Genomic DNA, 27,350 nt, shown 5'->3' on the forward strand with positions numbered 1-27,350 from the left:
CAATTTTTTTCTTCACTGTATTTACTGGCAGTTACCGTTAGGAAGGATCTTTGTGTAGGAGATTGAGGGCAGATTTGGTCCATTTGCAGGAAGATAATGTTCCTAAATACAGTTTGGACTGGTTCAGAGAATTCTCATGTTTAGTGTATTGATGTATCATTGTTAAATTGTCAGCAAAAATACAATAGCAACTGCTAATGCCCACACATTAATACCAGGGCATAGGGAAATTAGAGCATATTAATAAAAACAGACTCTGGTGAAAATACATATACTAGTAGTGTAGGATTGAGTTTACGGAAATTGCAATAGAAATACTGGAAAAAAAGAGAAAATAGTTTTTTTTTTCTTTTCTAGGCAAGAATCCTAAATCTTGGAGCTATAAGGAAATTAAAGAAGGTTTGCATCTATCACCTCCCAGCAGTCCCATCCTTCTCATAGTCCACCTTAGCCACCCACCCAACCTCCACGCAACATATACATACATATTTCCATTGTATAGTTAAGAAAATTGGTGTTGAGAAAGCCTGGGTGACTTGCCCAAAATGATCATTTGAGACTAAAACTCTTTTTGCTATGCTGAGTTGACTCTGATATAATGTCTAGAAGGAAGTTCGAATTCTAGGACACGGCAAATAGGTTTATTTCTGCTCCCAATAAGCAGTGCCACTCTCCTGTTCCTTGCACTGCTCAGAAAGAGGCAAACACACTTATACATGGGGACTACTAATTATATGTATCTGAACAGACTTTCAGAAGATAGGGCACTGAAGCCTGGTGAAACATGTAAGTATATAGTTTCACCATATAAACACATGGACACAAAATATTTTTTTTCCCAAAGTTTTACTCATCCAACCTGGCATACTATACATTAAAAGGAGATAATATATTAAAAAATTAAATCTGACTTTTAGTATGTCCCTCCCTTACATCTTCTTTCCCATCATAAAATGGAGAATTACGAATATTGTACAAAAAATCCGGTAACTGAATACAAATCACACACACGGGCACACACAGGTTTTTGTGTGTAGTAAAAGAACAGACTATAAAAGGTATCTCTATGCAAGAGATGGCTTTTGATAGTATAAATCTAAGTTAAAGAAGATATTTTTAAGCTTCTACTTAACTTTTTTCTACTGTTGCTAATTATAATTTCATAGTTAGGAAAATATGGCTATTAATAACTTAAAAGGAAACCTTATCCAGTTTGAAGAATTTTATCTTTTGTTTTTATTCTATGATCTATTCAGTGCCTTCTATGTATCCAGGCAAACAATATTTGCCAGATTATACTCTAAGATGTTATTGCAAATACAGAAGAGGGGGAAAGCCTATTAATATCTTCTTGTTTAACCTTTCCAAGGTTAAACCTTGCCATATGTTCTTGAACACAGGCACAGAAGGGAACTTTAAAGAAATGTGGTAGGAGCACTGATAAAATTGGCTGCAACAAGGTTAGTCATTGAAGACTTATAAGCTATCTATTACTTAAAATTATTCTCCTTGTAGGCCCAGCTTTTTGTTGAATCTCATCTGCTTGATGCTGAGAACTTGCATTAATTTACACAGTACTGACTCATTTTCTTATTAAGTAAATTTGAAATGATATGATATTTTTGGCTTTGCCAGATTCCTTTCTCTTAATATCTTGTGCTTTTCTCTGGGAAGGTCAAAGAGTTTAATATTAATTTTCATAACATTGCTGCGTTATAGTCTTATCTTTATTTGACATACATTAAAACTGAGGTAAGTAGAAGATTGCAGGGATCAAGATTGCAGGTAAAAGAAGTACTGCCAGGTGAACGTCAGCCTTCTATTTCTTACCCAGATTTCCCATTTTCTGTTGCAAACTCTGATTAGCAGTTTTTCTGAACTGAGGAGGCTGTCAGAATCACCCGTGTAGCATTTTCAACCTATTCATACAATTCCCAAGGGCATGGGATAGGAAGAAGGTGTTTGAAAACTCTCCCCCAATGGTTCTAAGTGCCCCATCTCCTTTACTGAAGTTGAGAACCACGAGCGTCCTACTATAGCTTCCTAATATACATACCCCGGTTCTTAGACATATTTCCCTTTATAAGTCATCCCCTTTAAAATGCTTGTTTCATTATAGCAATAGAATAATTCCTATTTTGGAGCGCTGGCCTATACACTCTTTAGTTTTTAGAAGAATGGTTGTAAGCCCTAACATTTTTTTGACACATAAAGGTAATTCATTTCTTTGATGACTTCGTAGTTTTTCACTTTGCTGAACATATTAACTTTATCTAATGTTTTATAATCAGGACAATTTTCAACTGATCTTCACTTCTACATCCATGTGGATTCAATATGCTGACATTTCTCATGTTGACAATTAATTCCCTTCAGTCAGTTTTCTATGAAAAGGAAAACAACACAATACATTCTTCACATCCCCTCCAAGTGTCAAGAGAAAAAAATAATCCTGACAGAGTAGGATTTTAAAGGTATACAAATCAACTCCTTGCCATTATCATTATTTTCATCTCTGTAATTTTCTAGTTTTTCTCTAATACCCAAGAATTCCTTTTTGGTTTTCTTAGAATTCTCCCTACCAGCAGAAATAGTTGTTTGCTTGTTTTTATCCTTCGCTGTGAATATATCTTTTTCTGAAAATGGAGCTTAAGCATTCTCTTCTTTATATTGCTAGCTGCAGAGATTTCATTCAAATTTCCCTTTCGCAACAAATGAGCTCTGGAAGCTTAACAAGGATCCTCTTCATGGCTGGACATGAGACTGGGGAAGCTGCATAAATACACTCCAGTAGTCTCTACTATAGAACAACAGCCACATTTCTACAAACAGATTGGTCTGCCAACAAGCATTAAGGGTATGATGATGAGCTATCCTGCATAATACCCTGAAGAATCTAGTTTTCCCTCAGTGTGTACAGCGAAGCCCTATTATCACCAAAAGAAATTACAAGTGGGTATCAAGGGGGAGAATATACACTGAAAAAGTGCACTTCTCTCACAAAATTCATACCATCCCCTTTTGAGACACTGATGCAGACCAATGAACCAAATCTGAAACATGATCAACATTAACATTTTTCCCATCTGTGTAATGCATTTTTGCCATTTGTTTTCAATTGTGCTCATCACCACTGTCTAGCAGTGGAAATAGGTAAACAATATTTTGTTACTTCAGATGGCAAATGTTTTTGCTGGTGTTATTGCTTGTTTTCTTTTTTCTTTCCTTTTCTTTTTTTATTTTTAAACAGCCAATAGCTAATGCAACCTAATGAGAGAAGGGTGCAATGGGTGAAAGATAGAATACAAAGATATTTCCAGAAAAAAAAATCAGTCCTTATTAAATAAGGAAAAAATTCAATAAGGTAAATCTGAGAAATAATTACAAGATGAATGGTTTCAGGATTTAAAGGCAAATAAAATGCATCACTTTTTCCTGATAATTTAGAAATTAAAAGGGAAAAGATGGATAATGTAGAAATGGTCATGCAAAACAATCATGTTTCCATATCACTGAAGGACTCTCCCAGGGAAAAAAAGGAAAAGCTCTCTAATAGTAAAACACAATTGATATATAACAAGATACTTTCTAGCATTTGAAGGGCGAAAAAAGGCATTCCCATGTTATTGCTTTATTAGTAAGAAGGGCTAGGCTCTCTTAATAACACATGGGTAAATATCTTATTTTACCTTTTGAATAACAACATTCATTATGTTTCCATTAATAGGCAAAGGAACAGCTGTTTTCAGATATTTGGATGCTGAGCAGTTTAAAAGAAGCCAGATACAGAATATGGCCTATACTTTTTTGAACTAGTCAGTGAAATTTAAAACGTACATGATTTCTAGACTGAATGTTCACTCATGGTTTCAAAATGACTTCTCATCTACTCAAAATGAAGTCAAAGGACATTTGATTGGCTTAAGTTCTGGTCCTTCTACTCTTTTCTTTTCCCCCCTTAATTGAGAATTTTTTTTTGCTCCCATGCAAGACATGTGCCACCAGCCTCTAACTACCTGAAGGGGAACATGACTACCCACTTCACTGTCTACAAATACTCTTTGAGGCCTTGTCATAAAGGATATGCCTCCTACATGCCTAAAGAGAAAAGTGGCCATAAGTTTATAATCTAACAAATACTTTTGCCTTCAGCTGGTAGCTATGAAGTTCTAGAAATTTAAAGAAAATAAATACAGTTCCTAATTGCATTCTGTGTTTTGATGAAAATACATTCATTTTGGAAGGAAAATGTTCTACTTTCTAAAGAAAACAGATTTAGGAAGTAATCAAGAGATCTCCAGTGAAAAGTCCAAAAAGAACAAGGGATTGAAAGGACAACAAGATCAAAGAAACAACTTCTTGGCGTTTCCCCTAGAGAAGGACTTAGCTCTTCCCATGGACTTGTGATTTCCCATTGACTGTTTCTTCAGTTTAGAACACGAGTATTGTATCCCAAAGGAATGCTGCAACGTGTGATGTCCCCGTCATTCTCAGCATCATCATCCAATGGCCACAAAACTTAATTATTTCATGAAGTCAAACTCTATCGATTGTGATAGCCAATAACTTAATAACAATAATAACAGAGGTAATAACAATAATAACAATAATATCACTTATTGAAATTAGACCTCAATTCTTCCCTAAATTAACCTTAGGATTCAATACAATCCCAACAAGATTCTAAGAGACTTTTTTTGTGTGTGTGGAAACTGACAAGTGGATTCTAAAACTCAATATCTGGATACTCAAGGGACCTAGGTTAGATAAAATAATCCTGAAGAAGAAGACTGAAGTTAGAGTACTCACACTCTCTGATTTTCAGACTTATTATGAAGCTACAGTAATAAAGATTATGGTGTTGGCAAAAAGATAGTCATTTAGACCAAGAAAACAAAATAGAGAATCCAGAAGTAGACCCACACATACATAGCCAGTCGATTTTTGACAAAGGTACTAAAGCAATTCAATGGGGAATGGAAAGTCTTTTTGACAAATGGTGCCAGAACAACTGAATAGACCTGTGGAATAAAATGAACCTTACTCCCAACTCATATCATACACAAAACTAATTTGAGATGGATTATAGCTCCATATAGAAGCTAAAACTTCAAGTCTTAATGAAGAAAAAAATAAATGAATATCTTTGTGGACTGGAGGAGTAGGCAAAGATCTCTTTCAGAGGACGCAAAAAAACACAAACTATAAAAAAAACAGGATAAATTGGATTTCATAAAATTAAAAACATCTACTCAGCAAAAAATCTCATTAGTAAAATGCAAAGGTAAGCCACAGAGTGAGAGAAAATATTCACAATGGGCTTGTATCCAGAACATATTTTTAAAAAACCCTCTTGCAAAGCATTAATAAAAAGACAAACAATCCAATTTAAAACAGGGAGGAAAGACTTAAATAGATACTTCACTACATTAAGATATAAAATGACCAATAAATACAAGGAAGAGTTACTAAATCTCATGATGGATATGTAAATTAAAATCTTAATTAGTAACTACTTTACATCAACTAGAATGACTAAAACTAAAGGACTGACAACATTAAATGTTGACAAGTATGTAGAACAACTAAAACTATTATAGATTGCTGGTCAGAGTATAAAATGGTACAACCATTTGGAAAACTCTTTAGCAGGTTTTTTTTTTAACATTATAAATACATCTACCCTGCCAACAATCCAGCATACCTACTCCTAGGTATTTACCCAAGAGAAATGAAAAACATGTGTCCCTACAAAAACTTATACAAGAAGTGAAAGCTGACTCAGTCATAATCATACACAAAAAAATGAAAAACCCAGATGTCTCATCAATTGGAGAATGCATAAACATATTTTGGTATATTCATACAATAATACAATAATATTTAGCAAAGTGAAAGGATGAGCTACTGATACATGCAACAATATGGTTGTATCCTGAAAACAATATGTTGCGTATAAAAGGCCAGAACAAGAAAGTATTCATTGTATGATTCCATTTATAAGAAATTCAAACCCAGACAAAACTAATATATACTGACAGAAATCAGAACATTGGTTGCCATGGGATTGGAGATTGACTGGAAGGGGATGAGGGCACTGCCTAGGGTGATGGCAAACTCCCACACTTTAAGTGGAGTTTGGGTTACCCAGGTATAATTGGTCAAAACTCATTAAATTATTCATTTAAGAACTGTGCGTTTCATAGTATGTAAATTTTACCTCAATTTTTTTTTTTTAAATGACTCATTAAAAGCTTATTGTGTGAGAGATATTGTTCTAGGTGCAATCTCACTTGATCTTCTTAATACCCACCCTCCTTTTCCTACTACTGAGGGTCAGGCAGTTTCCCGCATCCATTTAAAAACATTTAATGCTTTGATTTACAGTGTAAATCAAACAGATAATGCCCCTTCCCTTCTGAGCATAAAGAAAGATACAAATTAAAGTAATGGCTTTGATGGGGGTGGGAGGGGAACAACCTTGAATAATGAATAATGGTTATTATAGTTGCTCTTTTTGTTTTGGAGGGATAGGGGTTTGAGGAAGACCTCTTTGAGGAAATTATATTCGAACTGCAGTGGATGTTTGAGTTACCTAGGCTAGGCTAAGACTGGAAGAAGATTCTAGTAGGGGCAGACAGAAGAGAATGTGAGAAAGCCCTAAGCCCATACAGAAAGAGCTGTATGCTAGGCAAAGCATATAATTGATGGGACCATTTCAAAAGTGTCCCTGTTGATCACAACAGGGCAACAGGCACAAACAAGGACATATGGCCACCTGGCTGATGGCTACTCCTGTAATGTCTCTAGTGGAAGGCCAGCATGACAGGAATATAACTAAAGAAAGGAAAAGTAATGCAGATGAGGTGGTGAGATGGGAGAAGTAGGGATCAGGTCCTGTTGGGGCTTGTGGGCCATGTTACAGGGTTTGCATTTGATTCCAGGTATAATGGAAGCTTCACTTACTCTAACCCAAGGTTTTTAAGCAGACAACAAATGTCATAACATGATTTACAATTTTAAAAAATCACTAGGCTAGTGTGTGGGAATGGTTACATATCCTGACAAAGGACACACAGCCAGTAAGTGGCAGAGCTTAAAACTCCTCAGTTAAAATAAGTGTAGTTTCCATTCCACCTGGAATGATCAGTCACCTTACGGCAGACCCTCCACCCCAGTCAAGCCTTCAGACGACCATGGCTCTGACACATCTTGACTGCAGCTTCATGAGAGACTCTGAGCCAGAACTGCCCAGCTAGACTGCACGCAAATCCTGACTCACAGAACTTTGAGGATAATAAACATTTATTGTTCTCTTAAGCCACCAAGCTTTGAGGTAATATTTTATGAAGCAATAGATAACTAATAAAAATTATTTTTTCATTTCTATAAAGAATGCTCTTCTTTAAGTATCCAGGATTCACTTTTAAACTGTATTTTGAAGATGAGGAAATATTAACAAAACTTTTAAACACAAAATAATAGATGATCTTATTACTAATAAAAAGAAAACAAACAAAATAAGTATCCATATGAGAAAGAAAACCAGAAGATCAGAACTAATTTATATTTTGTAAAATAAATATACATCATTCCTACCCATTAGGAAAAATCACTTTAAAAATATAAATTGAATTTAATTAGCAATAGGAATATAAAATAGATAAGACTCACTAAAAAAATGCTTTGCAGTCTTAATTGTGTGTATATACTTATGTATTATTTATCTACTCACAAAGACACAGAGACATATATATAAAACTATGTGTATTATAGTTTAACACAGAACACTTATATGGGCCCTCATCATGAATATTTATGAATTAAGATTCTATTTATATTTCTAATCTTAGTGAATCATTCGTTCTTTAAATTACAGGTGAAACCTTAGTCTTGGATACAGTTCACCAGAGGCCTGGGATAATGGCAAATATTTGAATTTAACTCATTTTGAATTTTACACATCTTAAATGTCATAGCTAAGACCTAGACTCAACTCAATCACAAGCCTACTTCTTTCTTAAAGGCTTAAGATTTAAAATTAACTGACTAGCATTTGCAAAAGAAGAGAAAAACAGACTTTAATCTGCAAATATGCTTTTCTTTTCTGATAATAGGCATTAGTGTTTGGTCGTCAGTTCTAAGATTTGCTACAGCAATTCTTATAATCTTATATACATAATAATAATCTAATTTTGAGAATAGAGTGAGGACCAGAGGTGGAGAAGTAAAAAGAAGACTTTGTCTATGGCTGAATTTAGTCGAGAATTAGCTGGACTTTGTCATCCCTATTTTAAGTTTCAGATGTTATTTTGCTACCCAAGACTGTCAGATGAGAGATTTAATATTTCTTGCTGTACTTTAAGAAGTTTCTTCCACAAAGAGAGTCTGTTTTGTTGTCTCATGCATTGGACATTTGTTAGCTTTTTTTAGCTTCTTCAATTCATAAAAGGCTTTGCTTAGTCGTGAATGATTTGATTCATGTTTTTATCTTTTAAATACTGGCAACTGATAGTCACTATAAAGGAAGGACTTCTGTGTTTAGTTCTTGCTCTAAACAAAGAATTCAAAGTGCTTTTCACCTCATTTTAACTCTGCAGAAACTTTTCAGAAACTTCCAAAGGTCCCATATTCCAGTTCGCAGGCTACACGGGCTAAACCTTGGATAAGACACTTCAAGACTGGGGGTCATTTTTACATAAAGTATTAGCCTAAATATGGGCTGGCCTCACCTTACATTGTAGTTCTTCTGTTTGTATGTACATATGATGCTTCCAGAAAATATAAAATGGCCCATTGTACTGGGTTGAATAATGTGCCCCCAAATTTCATGTCCATCTGGAACCCTGGAATGCGGCCATATTTGGAAATAGGGTCCTTACAATTGTAATCAGTTAAAATGAGGTCATAGTGGATTAGAGTGGGTCTTATCCAATGACTGGTGTCATTATAAGAAAAGAGACACAGAAGAACACAACAGAGGAGAATGCCATGTGAAGAGACAGAGATTTGGAGTGATGCATTTATAAGCCAAGGGACACTAAGGATTGCTGGCAATACCAGAAGCTCCAGAGGCATGAAACAAATTCTCCCTCAGAGTATCTAGAAGGAACTAAATTTGTCAATACCTTGATTTCAGATTCCTAACCTTCAGAACCTTTTGAGAATAAATTTCTATTGTTTTATGCTACCCAGTTTTTGGTACTTTGCTACAGCAGCCCTAGGAAACTAATACTCAGGGTTGGCAAACTACAACCCCAGGCCATACCCATCCCTTTATTTCTATGGTTGCTTTCAAGCTACAACAGGAAATTCTGTAGTTGCAACAACCATATGGCCCACAAAGCCTAAAATATATACCATATGGCCCTTTACCCCAAAAGCTTGCCAATCCCTGAATTAGAATCTGTAGTATTCATGAAAGGAGTTCTCTCCCATATTCCCACCCTATCCCAATCTCTCACCAAGACAAAATTTGCCTTCATCAATTGATGTTTAATGATAAATCTAATTCTAACCTATTCATCTCATACTCTACCCCACAGAGGCATAGACTTAAAGCTAGGAAAGTGGGTCATTTGAAACCCTAATGTAATCTCATCTCAAGAGCATTTCATTTTTGCGAGAATATCTGTGAATTAAAATAATTGACCTTATATGGTGTTAATTTACACTTCAATGCTTAACAGTGCAATAAGGATTCTCATAAACATTATCAGCTATAATTACCTACAACATTGCCCCCTTGTTGACATTAGCCAAACTTCTGACGAGTTCATAGTATGTATTGAGAAGAGGAAAGGTGAAAAATCATACATAGGGATAAAGTTGTAATCTCTCTACTGATTTGACTTCCAGGGGAGGAAAACATATGATCTTCAGCCTTTCTGTAAGACTCTTACAGAACCACTCAACTTCCCAAATTCTCTTAGATATTCCTGCATCTAGAAAAAATTCAATTTAACTCAACCATCTCTCATCAAAGGAGGGTCTCAAAAGTATTTTACAAATCTTCAGTGTTTTTTTCAACCCCATTTGCTCATCATAAAACAACAACAATAACAACAAAAAAAATTGACCTGGGTTGCAATTATTCCAGGTAGGGCCACCCATGTGGAAGTAGCTATACTCCTGTTTTATTATCCCTCATTTCATAGATAGAGCTACAAATTCATTAATTTGTTCAGCAATTATTGATTTCATAAGATGTATAAAACAAATACTGATATAAGTAAATTATGAGGCTAGAAACAAGACAAAAAACATCACCCTTGAGAATCACACTACATTGGGCAAGGTTGATTGGGAAATGAACAGTTTTTAAATCATGTGGAAAAACAAAATAATGCGATTGGTGCTAACATAAAGGTATATACTAGGTGCTATGAAAGCAGAAAAGAATGTTGAAGATGTTTCGCTAAGACGGTTTACAACAGCCAACTCCTAAAGAATGGGTAGGAGTTTATCAGGCAGAGCAAGTACAAAAGCTCAGAGGAAAGTGTGGCTCTGGTGGACAAGAGCCTCAGAAGGAAGCAGAAAGGGGAAACTGAAACACAGCCTTTTTGCCAAGCCAGAAGTCCCACTACATCAGCCTGGAGGAAGGGGAATATTTTTATAATTCATCTACCCAGAAAGAGTGCTTATGTACTAGAGGCAGAACTGAATGTGAGTGATGCTTAGGACATGAAACTAATCTCTACTCATTGTAGAGATTTAAGCAGGTGAAAAAAATAATCAAGGTTTTTTGTTGTTGTTTTTAAGGTCTTTTCCACAGTAACGTGAAAGATGTAGAAGAAGGGCTAACACAACAGACTAAAGGAGCAGACACAAGTTAGAGAAGGATGTTATAGGAGTTCAAGTGAGAAATGATGATAGCAGCATTGAAAGGAGGAATGATAGGGATGGAGAGTGGAGATTAACCAAGTTCAGGGAGTGTTCTATGAAGGATTCTCTTTATATTGCCATGAGGACATTTTTATATAGCCTCTTAGGGATAAATGAATGCAAGGTAATGGTGGTAGATAGGGGTACCAGTTTGTATATATTATGTCCCTCAGAAAAAGTCATGTTCTTTGATGCAGTCTTGTGGGGGCAGACATATTAGTGTTGATTAAGTTGGAACCTTTGGATTAGGTTGTTACCATGGAGATGTGACCCACCCAACTGTAGAGAGCTTGCTGCTGCAACTTACAGAGATATTTTGAAGATGGCCATTGAAAGCAGAGTTTAGCTGACACTTTGGAGGTACCTGCCCAGAGTTTGCCCCAAGAAGCTGACACAGAGACATTTTGGAGAATGCCATTTTGAAACACAACCTGGGAGCAAGGAGATGCCAGCCATGTGCCTTCACAGCTAACAGAGGTTTTCCGGTTGCCAATGGCTTTTCCCAGTGAAGGTACCCTATTGCTGATGCCTTACCTTGGACACTTTATGGCCTTAAGACTGTAACTGTGTAAGCAAATAAACCCCCTTTATAAAAGCCAATCCATCTCTGGTGTTTTGCAAATTGTAATGTTGGCAAACCGGAACAGATTTTGGTAGCAGAAGTGGGGTGCTGCTGAGTTTGCAAATACCAAACATGTTGGAACAGATTTTTAAATGGATAAGGGGAAGAATCCAGAATAATTTTGAGGAGTTTGATACAAAAGGCTTAGACTGCTTTGAAGAGATTGTTTGTAGAAATATGGACTCTAAAGATAACTTCTGATGAGGCCTTAAACAGAAATTATGAATGTGTTATTGCCAACTGGAAGAAAAGTGATCCTTGTTTTAAAGTGGCAGAGAATTTGGCAAAATTGAGTCCTTTTGTTGGATAGAAGGCAGAATTTGAAAACGAAGAGCTGAGATACTTAGCTGAAGAGATTTCTACACTAAATATCTAAAGTGTGTCCTAGCCTCTCCTTGCAGCTTATAGTAAAATGCGAGAGGAGAGAGATAAACTTAGACTCTAACTCTTGGGTTCAAAGAACCCAGAACTGATGGTTCGGAAAATTCTATGCTTCCAAAAAGTGAGACCCCAGAAGCTACAGCCCCATGTGAGGATTTAACCAAACATGGAACCCAACCGCCATTTCAGTACAAGCCAGGATTGGAGGAGTTAATCAGAAGGGATTTCTGGCAACTCCTATTGTCTAATGGTTTTGACCCCTGTAAACTGCATGCCAACCCTACAGAATTTCTGCAAGTTCTGTATAGATGGAGCCACTACTGGTCTGGACTAGAAGGACATTGAAGGAACAAATTGAAGGAAAAGTTTCTTCAAAGACAGAGCCATGGAGATTGAGGTCTGGAGTCAAGAGGTCTCAGGCAGGAAGAACAGAGTGGTCCATGCATGTGGAAAGGGTGAGTTTGCCCTGGAGGCAGAGGGCAGGCCTTCTGCCTTCATGCTCAGGAAGAGTGCTGCCACCCCAGGCCCCAGAGAGGGTGGAGCACATTCACCGGAGATTGGGGGAGCCTGGCCACCGCCCCACTGTTCAGAGAGGGGAGAGCCTTTGCCCTGGAGAGACAGAGTCCAGGTGGCATCCTGATGTTTGAGGAGGATGGGGCCAAGAAGGTGGTCTCCCCAATGTGTGGATATGTTGGAGCACTCACTCCAGCAATGGAGAGAAAAGGGCTGCTGCATAAGCCTTTGGAAAGTGTGGGACTGCCTCTTTCTCAAGCCCCAAGGATAAAAGGTCATTCTGTAAATGACTCTCAATTATTTCCAATAATTCCACTCTCATCATCTTTGCTTATTTCAAACCCATCCTTCATATTAATCATTTAGCTTGATTTTGAAGTTGACTCAATAATGTGGTCTCTGGTTCCAACATACCAAACTAGAAATGTAGCTGGGAACTACAAGGGCCAAGGGAGTCTCTCCAATCCAACTCTCTCTCACTTTGTTAACCCCACACCAAAAGAACAAGATAATCCTTCACTGCCTGGAGTCAGGGAAATCAAAAGCTGACCAACCATTTGGTTCCTTGGTTTGATAAAGGTTTTCAGAATACAGAAGACCCTTGACAGAGTTAGTAAGGAATCCTCAGAATGGACTCATATGAATCACACATAACCTTATTACATTCAAATCCTTTTAGAAACATCATAGCCAGTCAATAAATTAGATTTTAATAAATCTCAATAGGAGACTTAGCTTTAGCCATTATAATCACACACACATACTTGAAATAGAATAAACACATTTGAAAATTAAAAAAAAAAATAAACACACATTTGAGACATTATTGGCCAGGATATTACTTTTATGAGAGGATTTTAAATAAGCACTTTTCTTTTGAAGATTATTAAACATTATTTTCATGACTTGTCAAGTAAGAAGATTCATATTTGTTAGGTTCCGGAGTCTTTTTAACTAAAATCCAGGAATCAGATCACCTTTAAAGCATGTCATCAATCAGGACTTAAAATAGGCCTCAGAAAAATAATCTTTATCACTGTATTAACTTAGATCCTATCTAGAATGGGGTTTAAGCCCAAATGATGGACTCAAATAAATTCATTTACTCACTCCTTCGTTCATGAAAAACATATTTATTAAATGCTTACTATATTATACACAGATTATATGCTGGGCAATGAGGTTAAGAATGAATATAAAATAGCCCTGCCCTAAGAAATGTATAGTCTGGTTGGAAATAGGTGACTTAAGATAATAGATATGCACTGGGAATCATGGAGCCCCAGAGCAGGTGTACCTAGGAGGAGAGAATGCAGGAGGGAGCTGAAGACATGATGGATGATTCTCAGAGGTCTAGCTTGAGTAACTGGGTTGAGGAAACTACAGGTGATGTATTCAATTTATACATAATGTATTGGGATGGAGGGGCAAGAACGGAAGTGGTAGATTTAGTTGTGAGCAGGAAACTGAGCATGAGGATACTGGAGGTCAGAGGAAAAGTGTGGAATCAGATGTACATCTGGGAGTCATCGTTATCATCATTGCCATAATCTCAGTTACTATTTAAGGAGTGTTTACAAAGTACTAGGCTCTGGGCTAAGTGCTTCATATGTACTATCTCACATAACCTTCACAATGGCACTGTAAGTGGGATATTAAGAAGAGCTAAGGTCTAGAGAGGACTGTGTATCTTGCCAAAGGTCGTACAACTAGGAAGCTGCAGACTAAGGATGCTTAGGTCTATCTGGCTCAAAACTTCTGCTCTTCACTGTTGCTGGACTGGTATCTCTCAGGGAAGCATGTAGCACAATGAATCTCAAGGTGTAGGGCAGAGAGTTTCAGATAGTATAAGGAGGGGCAAAAGGGGAAGCTGGAAACACATATTCATTATTCCTTCTCAGAAGTTGAAGCACATATAGCTTCAGAGACCAGGTATGTAGGTCAATGTGTGAAGCAGCTGGGTCCATGGTAGAAGAAAGGCATGGGAGAACTAGGCAAATTAGACATTACTTGGCCCAATTAAAGGTATTCAAATTTAAAGCTTTTTTTTCTTTGAAAACACATTTCTGCCCAAACAAAAAGCACTATCCATTAGGTTGACCACAGCCTTCTAAATATGGCCCATCTTTACTAATAATCTCTATACAAACTGCAGAACAAAAACATGACAGCATCTTTATAGAGGGTAAATAAGGTAAGATGAGGTAAGAACATTTTTCAGAGTATGTGAGTTTTACAAAGTGCTCCAAGACAGAGAATAGTGATGAGTATTAATATTTAATGGCAGGCTATGGAAGAGGAGTTCTAAAAGGAGACCAAAAATGATTAGAGAGGAATAAACACATTCCAGGAAGTTAAGTGCCTCAGGAGTGAAAGAATTAAAGACCAAAAAGGATTGAGAAGTGATCACACCATAAGAAAAGGACCAAAAATAAGATGGAAAAGAACACATTCCCTTTGGATTTGGTAATGTAGAAGTCATTGGTGATCTTAAGGGAGTGGTTGAAGGAAGGGCCATCAAACAGTAACTAGACTGCATCAGGAAGCAGAGCCTGCAGAAGGCAGCAGAGTGAGGGCAATCAGGATAAACAAATCTTTGTTGTGATACCTGATATTTGAGAGTGACTCTCAGTCCTCCAGCAGCTGGGGATAGCAGGCTGGAGAAGCCTTGACTGTTTACACCTGCATGCATACAAATAAACACAGTTTCTATGAATGCCAGGCTATAAAAAAGGCTGGCAGACTCAGCCTAAGAAGACATCCTAGTCATATTACCTCTTTCTGTAGATTAGTTTTCAGTAGTTCTCAACCAGGAGTTGTAGGAATCCCTAACTGTGTGGGGCACAGCATGCAAAATTGAAATGATAACTGGGCCAGGGCCAGGGATGTTAACCATCCTGGAACACATGAGACAGCTCCACACATCAAAGTGTCCAGCCTCAAGTACAAAGTGTGTCCAGTGTTGAAAAACACTGAGCCATTATCAGAAAGCAGCAAATCTTTTTCCACTCTTCACAAAAACACTTTTAGTGAATTGAGCTACCATTATGGCTAATATAAGAAAACCAATTTGAAGAATAGTTTTGTACTTTTTGCAAGACTGGAGTAAAAGACACAGCCCATTATGTAATTCAGTGCTCCATATACAAAGATCCATGAGATAAATTCCTCATAAATAGTGCTAAGGAAAAGTTTGCACATCCTGAGGAATCTGGAAGCTTCTCTTATTTATCAGTGAGGACTTTTCTGGACTCCTATGTTTCTTAGGACTAAAGTTAGTGTCTAACTTTGTCTTCTCATATTTGGTTCTTTTATTTTTCAAAATATTTAATTTAATTTTTATGTGCTTGTTAGGATGTCTGTAAATTACTTCATAATACTTTGGTATTATCAGTATGACACTATATATTTGCAAGATAGTTTAAATTTTAATTCTTAGAGTGTTCTAAGAATGCACAGACTGGGCTGCTCAGCTGGTATTATATTAGAGATGGTGACTACAAGTCCTTCTGATCTAGGTATACCTATCTAGAAACACTATTTTACTCATTAGCAAACTAAAGATAAAAGATGGGTCTTTATTGGTCAACTAGTGTCTGGTTAATTACTGTGATGGATGTACTAATGTATTCCTTTTGGTGAAAATAAAGGCATTGAGCATATGTGGATTGGCTAATATATTTAAACACTTCTTACTCTTGAATGAACCATATATAAGGTTCCATTGAGGCTTATCTTATACTTCTTAGAGATAGTACCCATGATTATCCTTAATCATTCTGTGTCCAGCCATTGGTTTAGGAGGATTTCTAAGAGAATGGTGCTGACTAAAGAACTCGGAATCCTGCCTGTAGAGTGTTTCTGTGTCTACATCAAGTGAACCTTGCATTCAGGGTGTGGTCAAAATATCTGCAAGGACAAAGAGCTAGGATTTCACCAAACTTACACAACGGGTTTTGTTTCTGATTTGCTAATGGGTGTCTATCTAACAAATATACAACAAATAAATGACAAAATTTGGACTTGGACTTATCTTCTTTAAAACCTGATAGTGAGGCTGTGGGAGACAAGCTAACTGTCAACATTTCCAACTTTTCGAGTGGCCACCATTATCTAACCATAAAAACCAAGAGATTTGCCAAATTTAACTTCAGTCAGTTAAAAAGAGTACTATGCATTCCTTAAGATGATAAAGCAACTCAAAGTCTTTTGGGGAGAAACAGATAGATATTTATGTGTTAAAAACACTATTCTTTGATTTTTATCTGTTTCCAAAAATAATTGTTGCTTTCTGCAAAAATGACCTACATATCATAACAAAAGACATGCACATAATCTAAGGTGCAAAGAAAACTCTTCACAGATAAGCAACATTTAAGAGAGACATGAACACCCTGGTGAAATTTTCAATACACAAAGAGATCAAAGAGCAATGTCATTTTATGAGTAAGCTCAAAATATAATGAAGTGGGCTATAATTAAATTTTACAACTGCATTATAAGAAAAGATATAAGAATTTGCATTTGGTTCTTTACCTTGCTGCCAGCAATTGAATCTATAGTGTGAAGTTTTGAATATATCATATTTTAAACAATGGATGATTTCAAATTGTTTCTGTCCAAACTGGAAAGGAAGCAGACACTCAGTAGTGAGATAACTAGGTCAATTATATTTCCACAAGCAATTCAGAGGAAAAAAAAATCCCCATCTGATACTTCAAAATTATTCTGGACATCAGCATCAAATACCAGTTTTCACACAAGCTATCCATGACAACTCTCAGAGGCAGTACCAAACATCAAGAAGCTCTCTCTGATGTTTCCTTTTTTTCAAATGGGGGAATAGGAAAGCATAAATCAAAACTTATCTGGAATCCAATCAATTACAAATGCCCACAGCAGCAAAAGAGTTCTACACACAACCTAAATCAAATACAGTAGCTATCGATCAATATTTTACATTTTTTATATTTTCTTGGAAAAGACATCATAAGTTTATACAGATCATACGTTACTTATTTCTTCTCTTCCATTTTTTTCTGAGAAATTATTAATCCTAAGTACAGTAAAATAGATATAACATTTCACATACTAAAATCTCACATATAAAATGAAATAGGGTCAATTTAATTCAATCCACACATAAATCATAATAGAATGTATGATTTTCCCCTTTGGAAACTTGATATTGCTGAGAGTGCACTAAGACTAAAAACCCAGAATTTTACAGGTTTTCCCACCTAGACACTCCATAGTGAATTGTTCTAGGGTTGCAAGATCATCTACTAAGAGCTAGTTAAGCAAAGTTAATATAGCATGAAAGAAAACCAACAATTTCTCATTTTCTTCATCATCTCTGCTACCCACCATCCATCCCTCCCCCAAGCATCAACAACAGCAGCAGCAAAACTGAGTATAGCCCATATGGAACAGATCCATTATGGTTCCAAAACCACATGGAATCTATTCTGCAGTTAGTTATGTGAGGAGAAATCAAACTAAACCAGCCTTCTTTTCTTTTTAAATAGGCACATACCAGCCGTTCCTTATAATCAGAAATGAAAAGTAAAACTAAACTTGTCTTACCTTGCCTTTTGTATTCATAATATTTTCAGATACCAAAAAGACATTTTCATGAAAAACAAGAACATTGGAACTCAGGGAAAGACAAAATGGGAAGACAGAATGTAATTTATGAAGACTATTTTAGTTCTTGAATATAATTACCATTTAGACCTATACTTTCCAATATGGTAGTCGCTAGCTGTGTAGCTATCGAGCACTTGAAAAACTAGTTCAAACTGAATGTAAGTGTAAAATATACAGCAGAGTCTAAAGACTTAATTTAAAAAAAACACGATTATATTTGAAATGGTAATAGTTGGATAACTTAAGTTAAATAAAACATTAAATATATTTTTCAACACATTTCTTTTTGCTTTTTTAATGTGGCTACTATAAAATTTAAAATTACGTATGTGGCTTCCATTAATGGCTTGCATCATATTTCTACTGGATAGTGCTGATTTAAACTATAACCACTGTAATATGTAGTACACCTTGCAGAAAATCCTATTAATCTACCATTTGGCTCAGAACTTGTAAAAACTTGCCATACAGCATTAAATGATTTTAAAAGCATATTTCCTACTGAAGCTCTTGCAGTTTCCTTGGTCCAATGAGGGGCAAAACTCAAGAGTGTTTGGAGGGTAAAAATGCCAGAAAAGGAGACTTTGGTGGGAAAAATTTCAACTATGGGCTCAAGCAGACTCAAGATTTTACCTCTTCTGGTTCCCAGACCCAATGAATAATTCTTACTTCAAAGGGAAGTTCTCCTTTTCTAGGTAGAGATTTAAGGAGAAGCAGTTAAATAATTGTGAATAGACATTAACCAGCAAATGAGCATTTCTAAGGGTCTAAAGCCCAGACCAAGTGAACAACCAAAAAGTGAGGGATGACAGGAGTCCTATCTACTCCCCTCAACTCTTCCTTCCCCTTACTTTCTCCTTTTGTTTCTCCTTTTCCTCTCAGCTCCTCCATGCTCACCAGCATGTTTCTTCCACTTTGCTTACTTTAGACTTTTCTCCTTCTCCTCTCCCAAGTCCAACTGGCATCTCCTTCACCTTTGGTCCCTCTCCTATATCCCTGTTTTCTCTTTTCCTATGTACTTATTTTTAAAATTAATATTAAATGTTTATAACATGGACCTGAACCATATTTTAAGACTTTACATTCTCTCACCTTCTTTCTTTAAGAAGAAAAGAAAGAGGAAAGAAATGAGAAAAAATAAACACTCAAAAGCATTAAAATATTTTTTGCTTTATTGGGTTGCTGTTTCTGTTTTGTCCCTAGGGATTAATGGCATCCCACTGTTCCCTCACGCTGGCCTAGGACAATGTGGTTCATCAGAATCATGTAAGCAGCTTCCTAGGCCCCATCCAGAACCAGAATCATGTTCTTTAAGTGAGAATTACCAATGCCAGGAATGTAGGTTAGCAAAACAGACTATCCAAAATTATTGAGGTTGGTATCCATTAAATTAACAGAAGTGAGTGAAAACTGCATTTGATTTTTTTAAAAGAGGAAAGCTATTTAAAAGAGAAAATTGAAATTATTGGCTTTGGTATTTGGAAAAAAGTTGAAAAAAGAACAGCTCTGAAACCATGCAACTGATTGACAGATAAGTTATCAAAGCCGTATTTAACAGAATTCCTTCAAGACTGGGGTAAGTTAATTTAAGGTTGCTATTATGGGTTTCTTAGAATGTATTTCAGAGTAGTTTGGTAAAGAGAGTTGACAGTCATTTCTGGAAAACACATGGGCATTCAACTCCAGTCAATTCATATAAATAGGAGCTATATTTTTATTCCACCAAAAGTAACTATGTGGTTAATCAACTGCCACAGTGGCTAAGTATCAAATACTTTTGGTTAAATAAAATTTTCTGAAAGGCATAAAATCTAGAGTAGCTTTCATCTAATACTCTTTTCTAGGATTAGGACATTTTTGGGGTGGATTTTTAAGAGCGGTGTTATAAACAATTGAGAGTTGCCTTTTAAGGATCAGCATGTTAATAAATTAGGCCAAAACACAAGCAATCCTATTGCAATTAGGATAATGAGTCAAAATTCATTTGTGTTTTTGATGTCCCAAGGTTCTGAACTCACAGAGCTTTCATTTAATGTTCAACAAATACAACTAAAAGTGGCCTCTCAACCCCCAAGAAATTAAACCAAGAGAATGTATTTCTAGACTGGAATAGGCAATACTTTATCCAGAAAGCAATAAAATAATTTTGTTTTTAAAAATAATTTTACCAGAAGTTCTTCCATTTTATCTAGAGTAAATGTTTAGATTCTAAATAACCAACTTTATGTTACACACAAAGAGAATCAGAATAATTACCAGTCATACCTTATTATGAGTCTGAGTCTGTCCGACCAGTATGAGGATGTTGGATGAGATGATAGACAAGCAGAAGTTAATTAGAATTATGGACCGCTCAGAGCGTATATACCTAGCCAGAGAGAGAAAGAATGTACAACTTTAAAATTAAATGGAAAGATGCAGAATTCTACTTTGTGCAAATTGGTGGAATTCACCCAAAAAAGGGAAGACTAAAACAGAGTCTTTTGGGCAGATAAAATATGAAAAACAGTTTTTTATAGATTTTGTTTAGAGACCCAATTGTATAGTGGCATGGAATATACCAGGGTGCTTCAGAATTATCTTTTCTTTAGACATTTGTGCATACAACATGACACAGCCCAAGTTGCACATTTGATTTCAGTATAATTTTTACTAGCAATATGATATTTATTGGAAATACATTAATATAATGTACCTTTATATGTGTGTATAATATATTGAGAATTATCAACCAATAGGGACTCTGAGAACTAAAAATCAAAAGAAAACCCAAACTAATTCTGAAGCATCACCCTCAATTATTAGAAGAAGAAAGCCATCACTTTCATGAAACCATGAATATTTTTTTCATCCACCATTTCATCCCCTCAAGCTTTTTTATGTAGTCAGGCTGCTACACTCTTTACAGTTTTCTTTTCTTGAATAATCATCCCCCCCCCAAAAAAAAAAGAAAATGAATCTTTATCTCTAAAAACTAATCCAATTAAAAAATGACAATTCAACGTTAGACTGGAAAATTACATGGCACCTGCCATATTTTACCCTTTTGAAGAAGTGTTTATATATAGTCTGTTTTGCTTTGTCTTCTGAAGTAAGCAATGGAGTGTGGGGTTTTTGCCTAAATATTCCTCACAGACAGAGAAAATACTTTAAAATATAATTTATAAGTACACCAAAAATGTAAGCCATGGAGTAAACTACTCAGAATCAAATGTTCTACCAGCTTATTGCCCTAAAACGGTAACAACTATCTTGCTTTACTATACCCTATGGTAAATCACTGAGTGACAATAACAGAAAGACACGCTTGCGCTTATGTGTTTTAGCCTGCTCAATTTGTTTTAGAACATGGAATCACATTCCACAGCAGGCATGGGCTCGCCTGTGCAGTGTTAGATGGAGGAGCCAGAAATCTGGGGGCACTCCTTGGTAAGCAAACCTTATCACTGTATTTTCTCTATCTGTGAGGAATATTTAAGCAGAAACCCCACATTCCATTGCATATTTCAGAAGACAAAACAAAACAAAGACAACAGCAACAATGAAATGCAAAGAGCAGTTTTTGTAATAGAAAAGAAATTTCCTTTATTCTTTACAAAGCAAATCCAAATAGGACAACCTAGATCAATTCTCAGCATAAAATGGCCTCAAAGTTGCTTAACCTTGTCCCTGCATCATCAGTAGCTAAAAATATAATGAACCATACACTAGGACACACTTGGATGCTGAAGGCATCATCAAATATTAAGTTTTCCCCATTTTGGGGAGGGGGATATAACATAAAAAGTTTAAAGGGCCGTGCAAAATTGACCCCTTATATGATATTATTGGCTTTCATGGCATCACAAGCACAGAAATGACATTATTAAAAGAATTTCAGTGATATTGTTTCATAAATGAGAAAATCAAGTAATAAAAGACTCATAACTAATCATCCTGAGGAGCCTTTAGGTGTTTCCATTTCATCAATATTAAGTAACATTGCTGCCTAAAACATTGCTATAAAATGTCTCAACCTTCAAAATTTTTTAGACCACATTTGATGTTTTAAACAAAATTCATAAATGCATCATTTCTGTACACTGACTAAAAGGGCATGATCAATTGCTTTTTGATGTAACAGCATAACTCTATAGAACAAAACTGTAGATGAAGAGAACCTGGTATATTTTGTCTGATGAACTATGTAGAATACCAACCAATTTCAAATAGCATGTTATGTAGAAATAGTTCTGATGCTTGTCTTTTTACAAATCATTAGAAAATCAAAAGTTTTGAGCTTTTTATTTGGAACAAATGAGTAGTAGGGTCCCATATACTAATGTTACAAGGTATATTTGGTGTTCATAAAATACACTGAATTCATCATGCTGCAAGATTCATTTAATAATTCATGTGACTAGATACTTCCATCAAACTATTAACACTACTTCAATTATTTTATCAGACACATACAATTGAGCAATGTGAAAAGTAGACAATGAATCTATGATCACTACCCCTTAGGAACTCAGATTTGGGTTGTTTCTTTGTACCCTCTTCTGTACTTCTCAATTCCATGTCAAGTTTTGATAGATCTTTTAAGATGTTTTGGTAATTCCTAGGAAACTATTATAACAGTTGATTTTCCTGGATTTTCTGGATTAAAGAAAGCTTTATTATTGACTAAATAATTTTTTATTTCTTTGTCAATTTTATCCATCATTTTATATATGCAGTGTTTGTGCTTGAGTTAGCCATGTGTATTCAGGGGTGAGGAGAAGGTGGACTTAAGAATCCTGAACTCTAAGTGCTGAGAAATGGAATTTTGTTGTAAATACTTCTGTGTGTATGAACTATGATGATATTGTGATTACCTAACATCCTGACCCATACACATTGCCTCATGTTTCAGGAGTACCATTCAGGCAATTAAGGGAGAGTAAGTTGTCTTTTTTCTACCCTTTATCCATCTCAAACTTGCATTATCAAGACAACACCTGATTGCATGTGCCCTGAACACAAGATTCTATTGCCTACAAGGCCATGCATAGACTAAACTAACAAAACATTTCTTTCATTTCCTGTGATTGACCATATTTTATCAGATTGTCCCACATTATCAGGGTTTCACTACCAGATAACTCCTCTAGAGGAAGGCAGAATCTCTATTATGTACCTGTGCCAACTGATCAAGAATGTGTACATATTTTGTTTTGTACAAAGCATGAAAACTGTTAATATAGTTGACAATTGACATTAATTCTTGTACTCAAAATAGTAAAAATATATAAGGAGAATAATGTTTTTTGTTTTTTTAAAGAAGAATGCTCAATCAATGGCCTTTCCTTATTAACTTTAAATTAATTTTTCAACTGAATTGTTTTTCACCTTAATTTTTTTTTTTTTTTTTTTTTTTTTTTTTTTGACTTTTAACACTGGTTCACCTTAATTTTTTACTTACCAGGACTGGGAAATCTCTGTAGGAACATCATATACTTTTGCAATTTTAATATGCAAACATTCACGAAATAATGGATAGTTACATATCTACGAAGACAGTAACTATGTTTTTAGAACATTTGTAATACTCACAATCAATATAGAAATATTTAATATTTAAAAATAGGAAATTAAGACCATGTGGTTTGTACCTATTATCATTATGTGAGGAGATATAATAAACCTCACAGTTATAATTCTTATTAATAAAATACGCAAAATATTACAGAAATACTGATTTTTGTGATATCAAGCAGATGACATTTCAAGTACTGTAGAACATTTTTTCAATTATTTCCCCTTGTTTATGCATTTTTCTTACCTTCTTTAATTGATTTGTCAAAATCTGATTTATTGGAAACCCTCAACAAAGAGGCCACAATCTGGTATTATGATGGTGCTTTAAGAAGGTTTCACTCATTGCCTGAGATGTACCAAAAGCATCTGTTTGAAACTTAAGAATTTGGGAACCATACTTCTATAACAGAGAAATTAATTTGACTTTACCAATTAAATTCTCAAGCTCAATAGCAATCAGAATAAATAGAAACCACACATAGACCTGAACTTGGGGTATGAGTATGACGGCTGGAGGTAAGTAACATGTTGAAGTCTACCATCGTTTGAATAGAAAAAAAAAGTTCATGTGTTTTTTATTTATATTCTCACCATAGGCAAATACAGACCAGGAAAATTAGGTAAACACTGCTCATTTATTATAGCTCAATCACAATTATAACTCTATTGTGAAAATACTGCTTTCAGTAAATTAAGAAGACAGGAGAAATGGAATGATTATCACCCCACTAATTTAACTCCAAACAACTGAACATTCCATTTCAAGTGTATCAATTGATTACATACCTCCATAATGCTGCATAGACAACTGCTAGGGTGATCAAGGCCAAGCAAGAAAGTCCACTGCCTACTATTAGGGTGACTGAAGGTGTACCAGAGGATTCCATGATCTGTAAATTGAACAATAAAAAAAGAAGAGGAAAAATTTTATATATGACAATGACAACTTCTAAACTCAGTAAAACTAATCTTTACTCAAAAATAGCAAATACATCAGTTATAGTTACCAGATATTTACTCATGGAACCACTTTGTTCCCAGACTCTTAACCTCCAAAATGACTAATTCTAGCTCCCCCTCTTTCCCATTGGGAAGTAATAAAGGCCTAACAGTTTTAAATGCTTGATTATGGTATATTTATTACCTACTTAATGCTTTCTAAAATAAAAAACTGAAATTATACCTTTAGTGAACATTTGTGTTAAATTGTTATCCAGCTGAAATTTGAAACAGCATTCATTTTTCTTTAACTAAATGCAGTTTAGTTACTTCATAATATTATATATTTTTTATAAAATTTATCTTGATTCCTCCACTTACAACTCATTATGTTAACCAAATCTGATACATGGATATTGAAAAATTTTCAAACTTTCTGACTTTTGACAACTTTGTTCCAAGTTAAGTATTCTCTCATTTATTATCACTTGCTTGGCCTCTAAGGATGTAGAAGAATATCAAATTTCAAATGCAAAACTTTAGAATGTATTTTATGATTTTTTTTCTATGAACAAAATATGTGGAAATAATTTTCACAATTCAGTATCATTCTCCAAATACATGACCTTGAAAAATAAGCCTTACATCTTTAAAAGCATATATCAAGATTACAAGCATTCACTGATATGAGTTTTTTAGACACTAACATGTCATCAACTAAAGAAATCTGCTCTTTTTCACATTTGTAATATTGGAAGTTTGAAGGAATACACTTTAAGATCAAGTGTGTCCAAAACCTTAGACATGCACATCAAATTACATTAGATTATTCTTTTATCATCAAAAAAGTGAGAAGAGTGATGCATATTTAGTCCAAATTTAGGCAGAAAGTCACATTTATCCAAATAATTATTTTCCAGTATTTCAAATTTTGAAATAATTTCTCAAAATACATTCAATATAGGTATTATTTTTCTTTTAGACAGTTCTATACAGCTGCCTCTTTCAGAAACTATTTTTGCAATCCTATAATGATTTTACACTTTTTGACAACCCATGCTTTCATGAAAACTTTATTTATTTAAAAAATATATGTATATCCAAGGACATCCCTGAAAATATCCAATGCAGATATGCAATGTGTTTGGCTACAGTGTCTAGGGTCCCCATTCTACTACCAACAGTTACCTTCATTAATTCCCCAGAACAGCTTTCCAGTTTTAAAATAAAGGTTAATTTGACGATCATTTTTTATTTGAAAGTTGCTAGCATATTAGTAATATGACTGGAGAACATCCTCAAAACTATATTGCAGAAATTTCAAGTTAGAAGACATATAATTAAGTAGAATTTAGTCATATCACACTAACTAGAATTCATTTCACTAAGCTACTGTAGCTAAGGAGGAGATGAACCCAATTTTGCCACCCTGCAACATTTTCCATTTCCCCATGTAAAATGCAGTTCCCTAGAGAAACACTCGCCACAATGTCCCTGCCTTTGCATTAAAGCCGTGTTTTCCCTTTGTTACTTACTATTTCTCTAGGTTGCTGAGCCAAAATGGCGAAGGTAGAGAGACGATCACATAAGCATTTCGTATGGGATGCATCGGTAAGCACAGTTTTACATCCCTGGGTGGACCACGTTCCCAAAGACTCGTTCCTGCAAAGGAGGTGGGGGGAATCGGGATAAATACTCCTGCCAGCCAAATTCGTAAAGAAGAAAATGCAGTTTAATTGAGAGAATCGTCTACTGTAATTCCCGCACAGGAAAAAAAAAATCTACTTGTTGTTGAACAGGACGTAATTTAGATTCATCTCCAGTAATGCAAAGCGAGAGTGGGAAAAAGCAAGCAAGCAGAGGTGCGGCGTGCAGAGAGCTGTCCAGAGCCGGAGGTGCTGAAACCGGGACTAGCTCTGTCCAGCCCTGTGCGAAGAACGGCGGTGGTGGCGGTGGCGGTGGCGGTGGCGGTGGCGGCGGCAGCACCAACAGCCGCCAGAACGTTGGCAGCCACTTCTATGCTCATCGGATCATTTTAAACACTCGGGGTGTAAAGAGCCTTTTCATATTTTCATACCAGGTCTGATTCCCGTCCCGTATTTTGTACCGTGAATGCTGGTTTTTAAAATTCGGATTTCCCTGAAAAGTCTGCCTAAAAGGTTACATTGCTTGGGCTGGGTGATAGGATCTTCTGCGCTGCTGGTTAGGGATTTTTCCTCCCTTTAGAATGAGCTGCTGTGAAAATTTCACCGTGGAAACGGGAAGCAGCAGCAGCGGCATCAGCTGGTTCCGACTCTCATTGCCTTTGCCTGCTATCCAGGGGAGGGGTGGGTTTCAGACACAAGCTTCCCACTCCACACTTCACTCAGCTTAACTCTCCTCTGAAGCCCTTGACATTTCTTCCCCTCAAGTCCCTCTTTGTCTGCCCCGGGGCATCAGCATAACATTAACCCCAAGTCAGCTAGAACATTTGGAGGAATAACCCCACCCCAAAGTCCAGTAGGAGGGGGGAAAGAGGCCCTGGTTCAATTTTCCGTTTGGCTTAGATGTTCAAAATGATAAAGCATATGGTTTGTATCCCACACCAGCAGAACAATAAAAATTTTACCAAGCTATGTTTCCTTAGTGAGGGTGCAGAGATGGGGAAGAATCCTTCCACCCCATCTGAACTACTATACAGGAAGAGGAAAAAAAAAGCCACATAGTTCAGCCAATCAACTTAATTATCATTACATGTGTTATCAACTGAATGCACCAACTGCCAACCCCCTCCTCTCAGGCAGAGTACCTCTCCAGCTAGAAA

General features: G+C 35.8%; 1 protein-coding gene across 4 annotated transcripts in view; it reads right to left on the reverse strand.

Annotated features, from left to right (window-relative positions):
- The window catches only part of ADGRB3 (adhesion G protein-coupled receptor B3), a 772,638-nt gene that overhangs the window by 126,229 nt on the left and 619,059 nt on the right, over positions 1-27,350 (reverse strand). For all 4 annotated transcript variants that reach the window (XM_037842636.1, XM_037842635.1, XM_037842634.1 and 1 more), the window contains 3 exons: positions 26,083-26,209; positions 24,395-24,498; positions 20,315-20,417 (listed from right to left, as the gene is read on the reverse strand). In XM_037842636.1, the coding sequence (XP_037698564.1) occupies positions 20,315-20,417; positions 24,395-24,498; positions 26,083-26,209 (334 nt within the window). The remainder of the gene's footprint in view (positions 1-20,314; positions 20,418-24,394; positions 24,499-26,082; positions 26,210-27,350) is intronic.

The sequence above is a fragment of the Choloepus didactylus genome, chromosome 7, assembly GCF_015220235.1.
Source record: "Choloepus didactylus isolate mChoDid1 chromosome 7, mChoDid1.pri, whole genome shotgun sequence".
Taxonomy (NCBI): domain Eukaryota; kingdom Metazoa; phylum Chordata; class Mammalia; order Pilosa; family Megalonychidae; genus Choloepus; species Choloepus didactylus.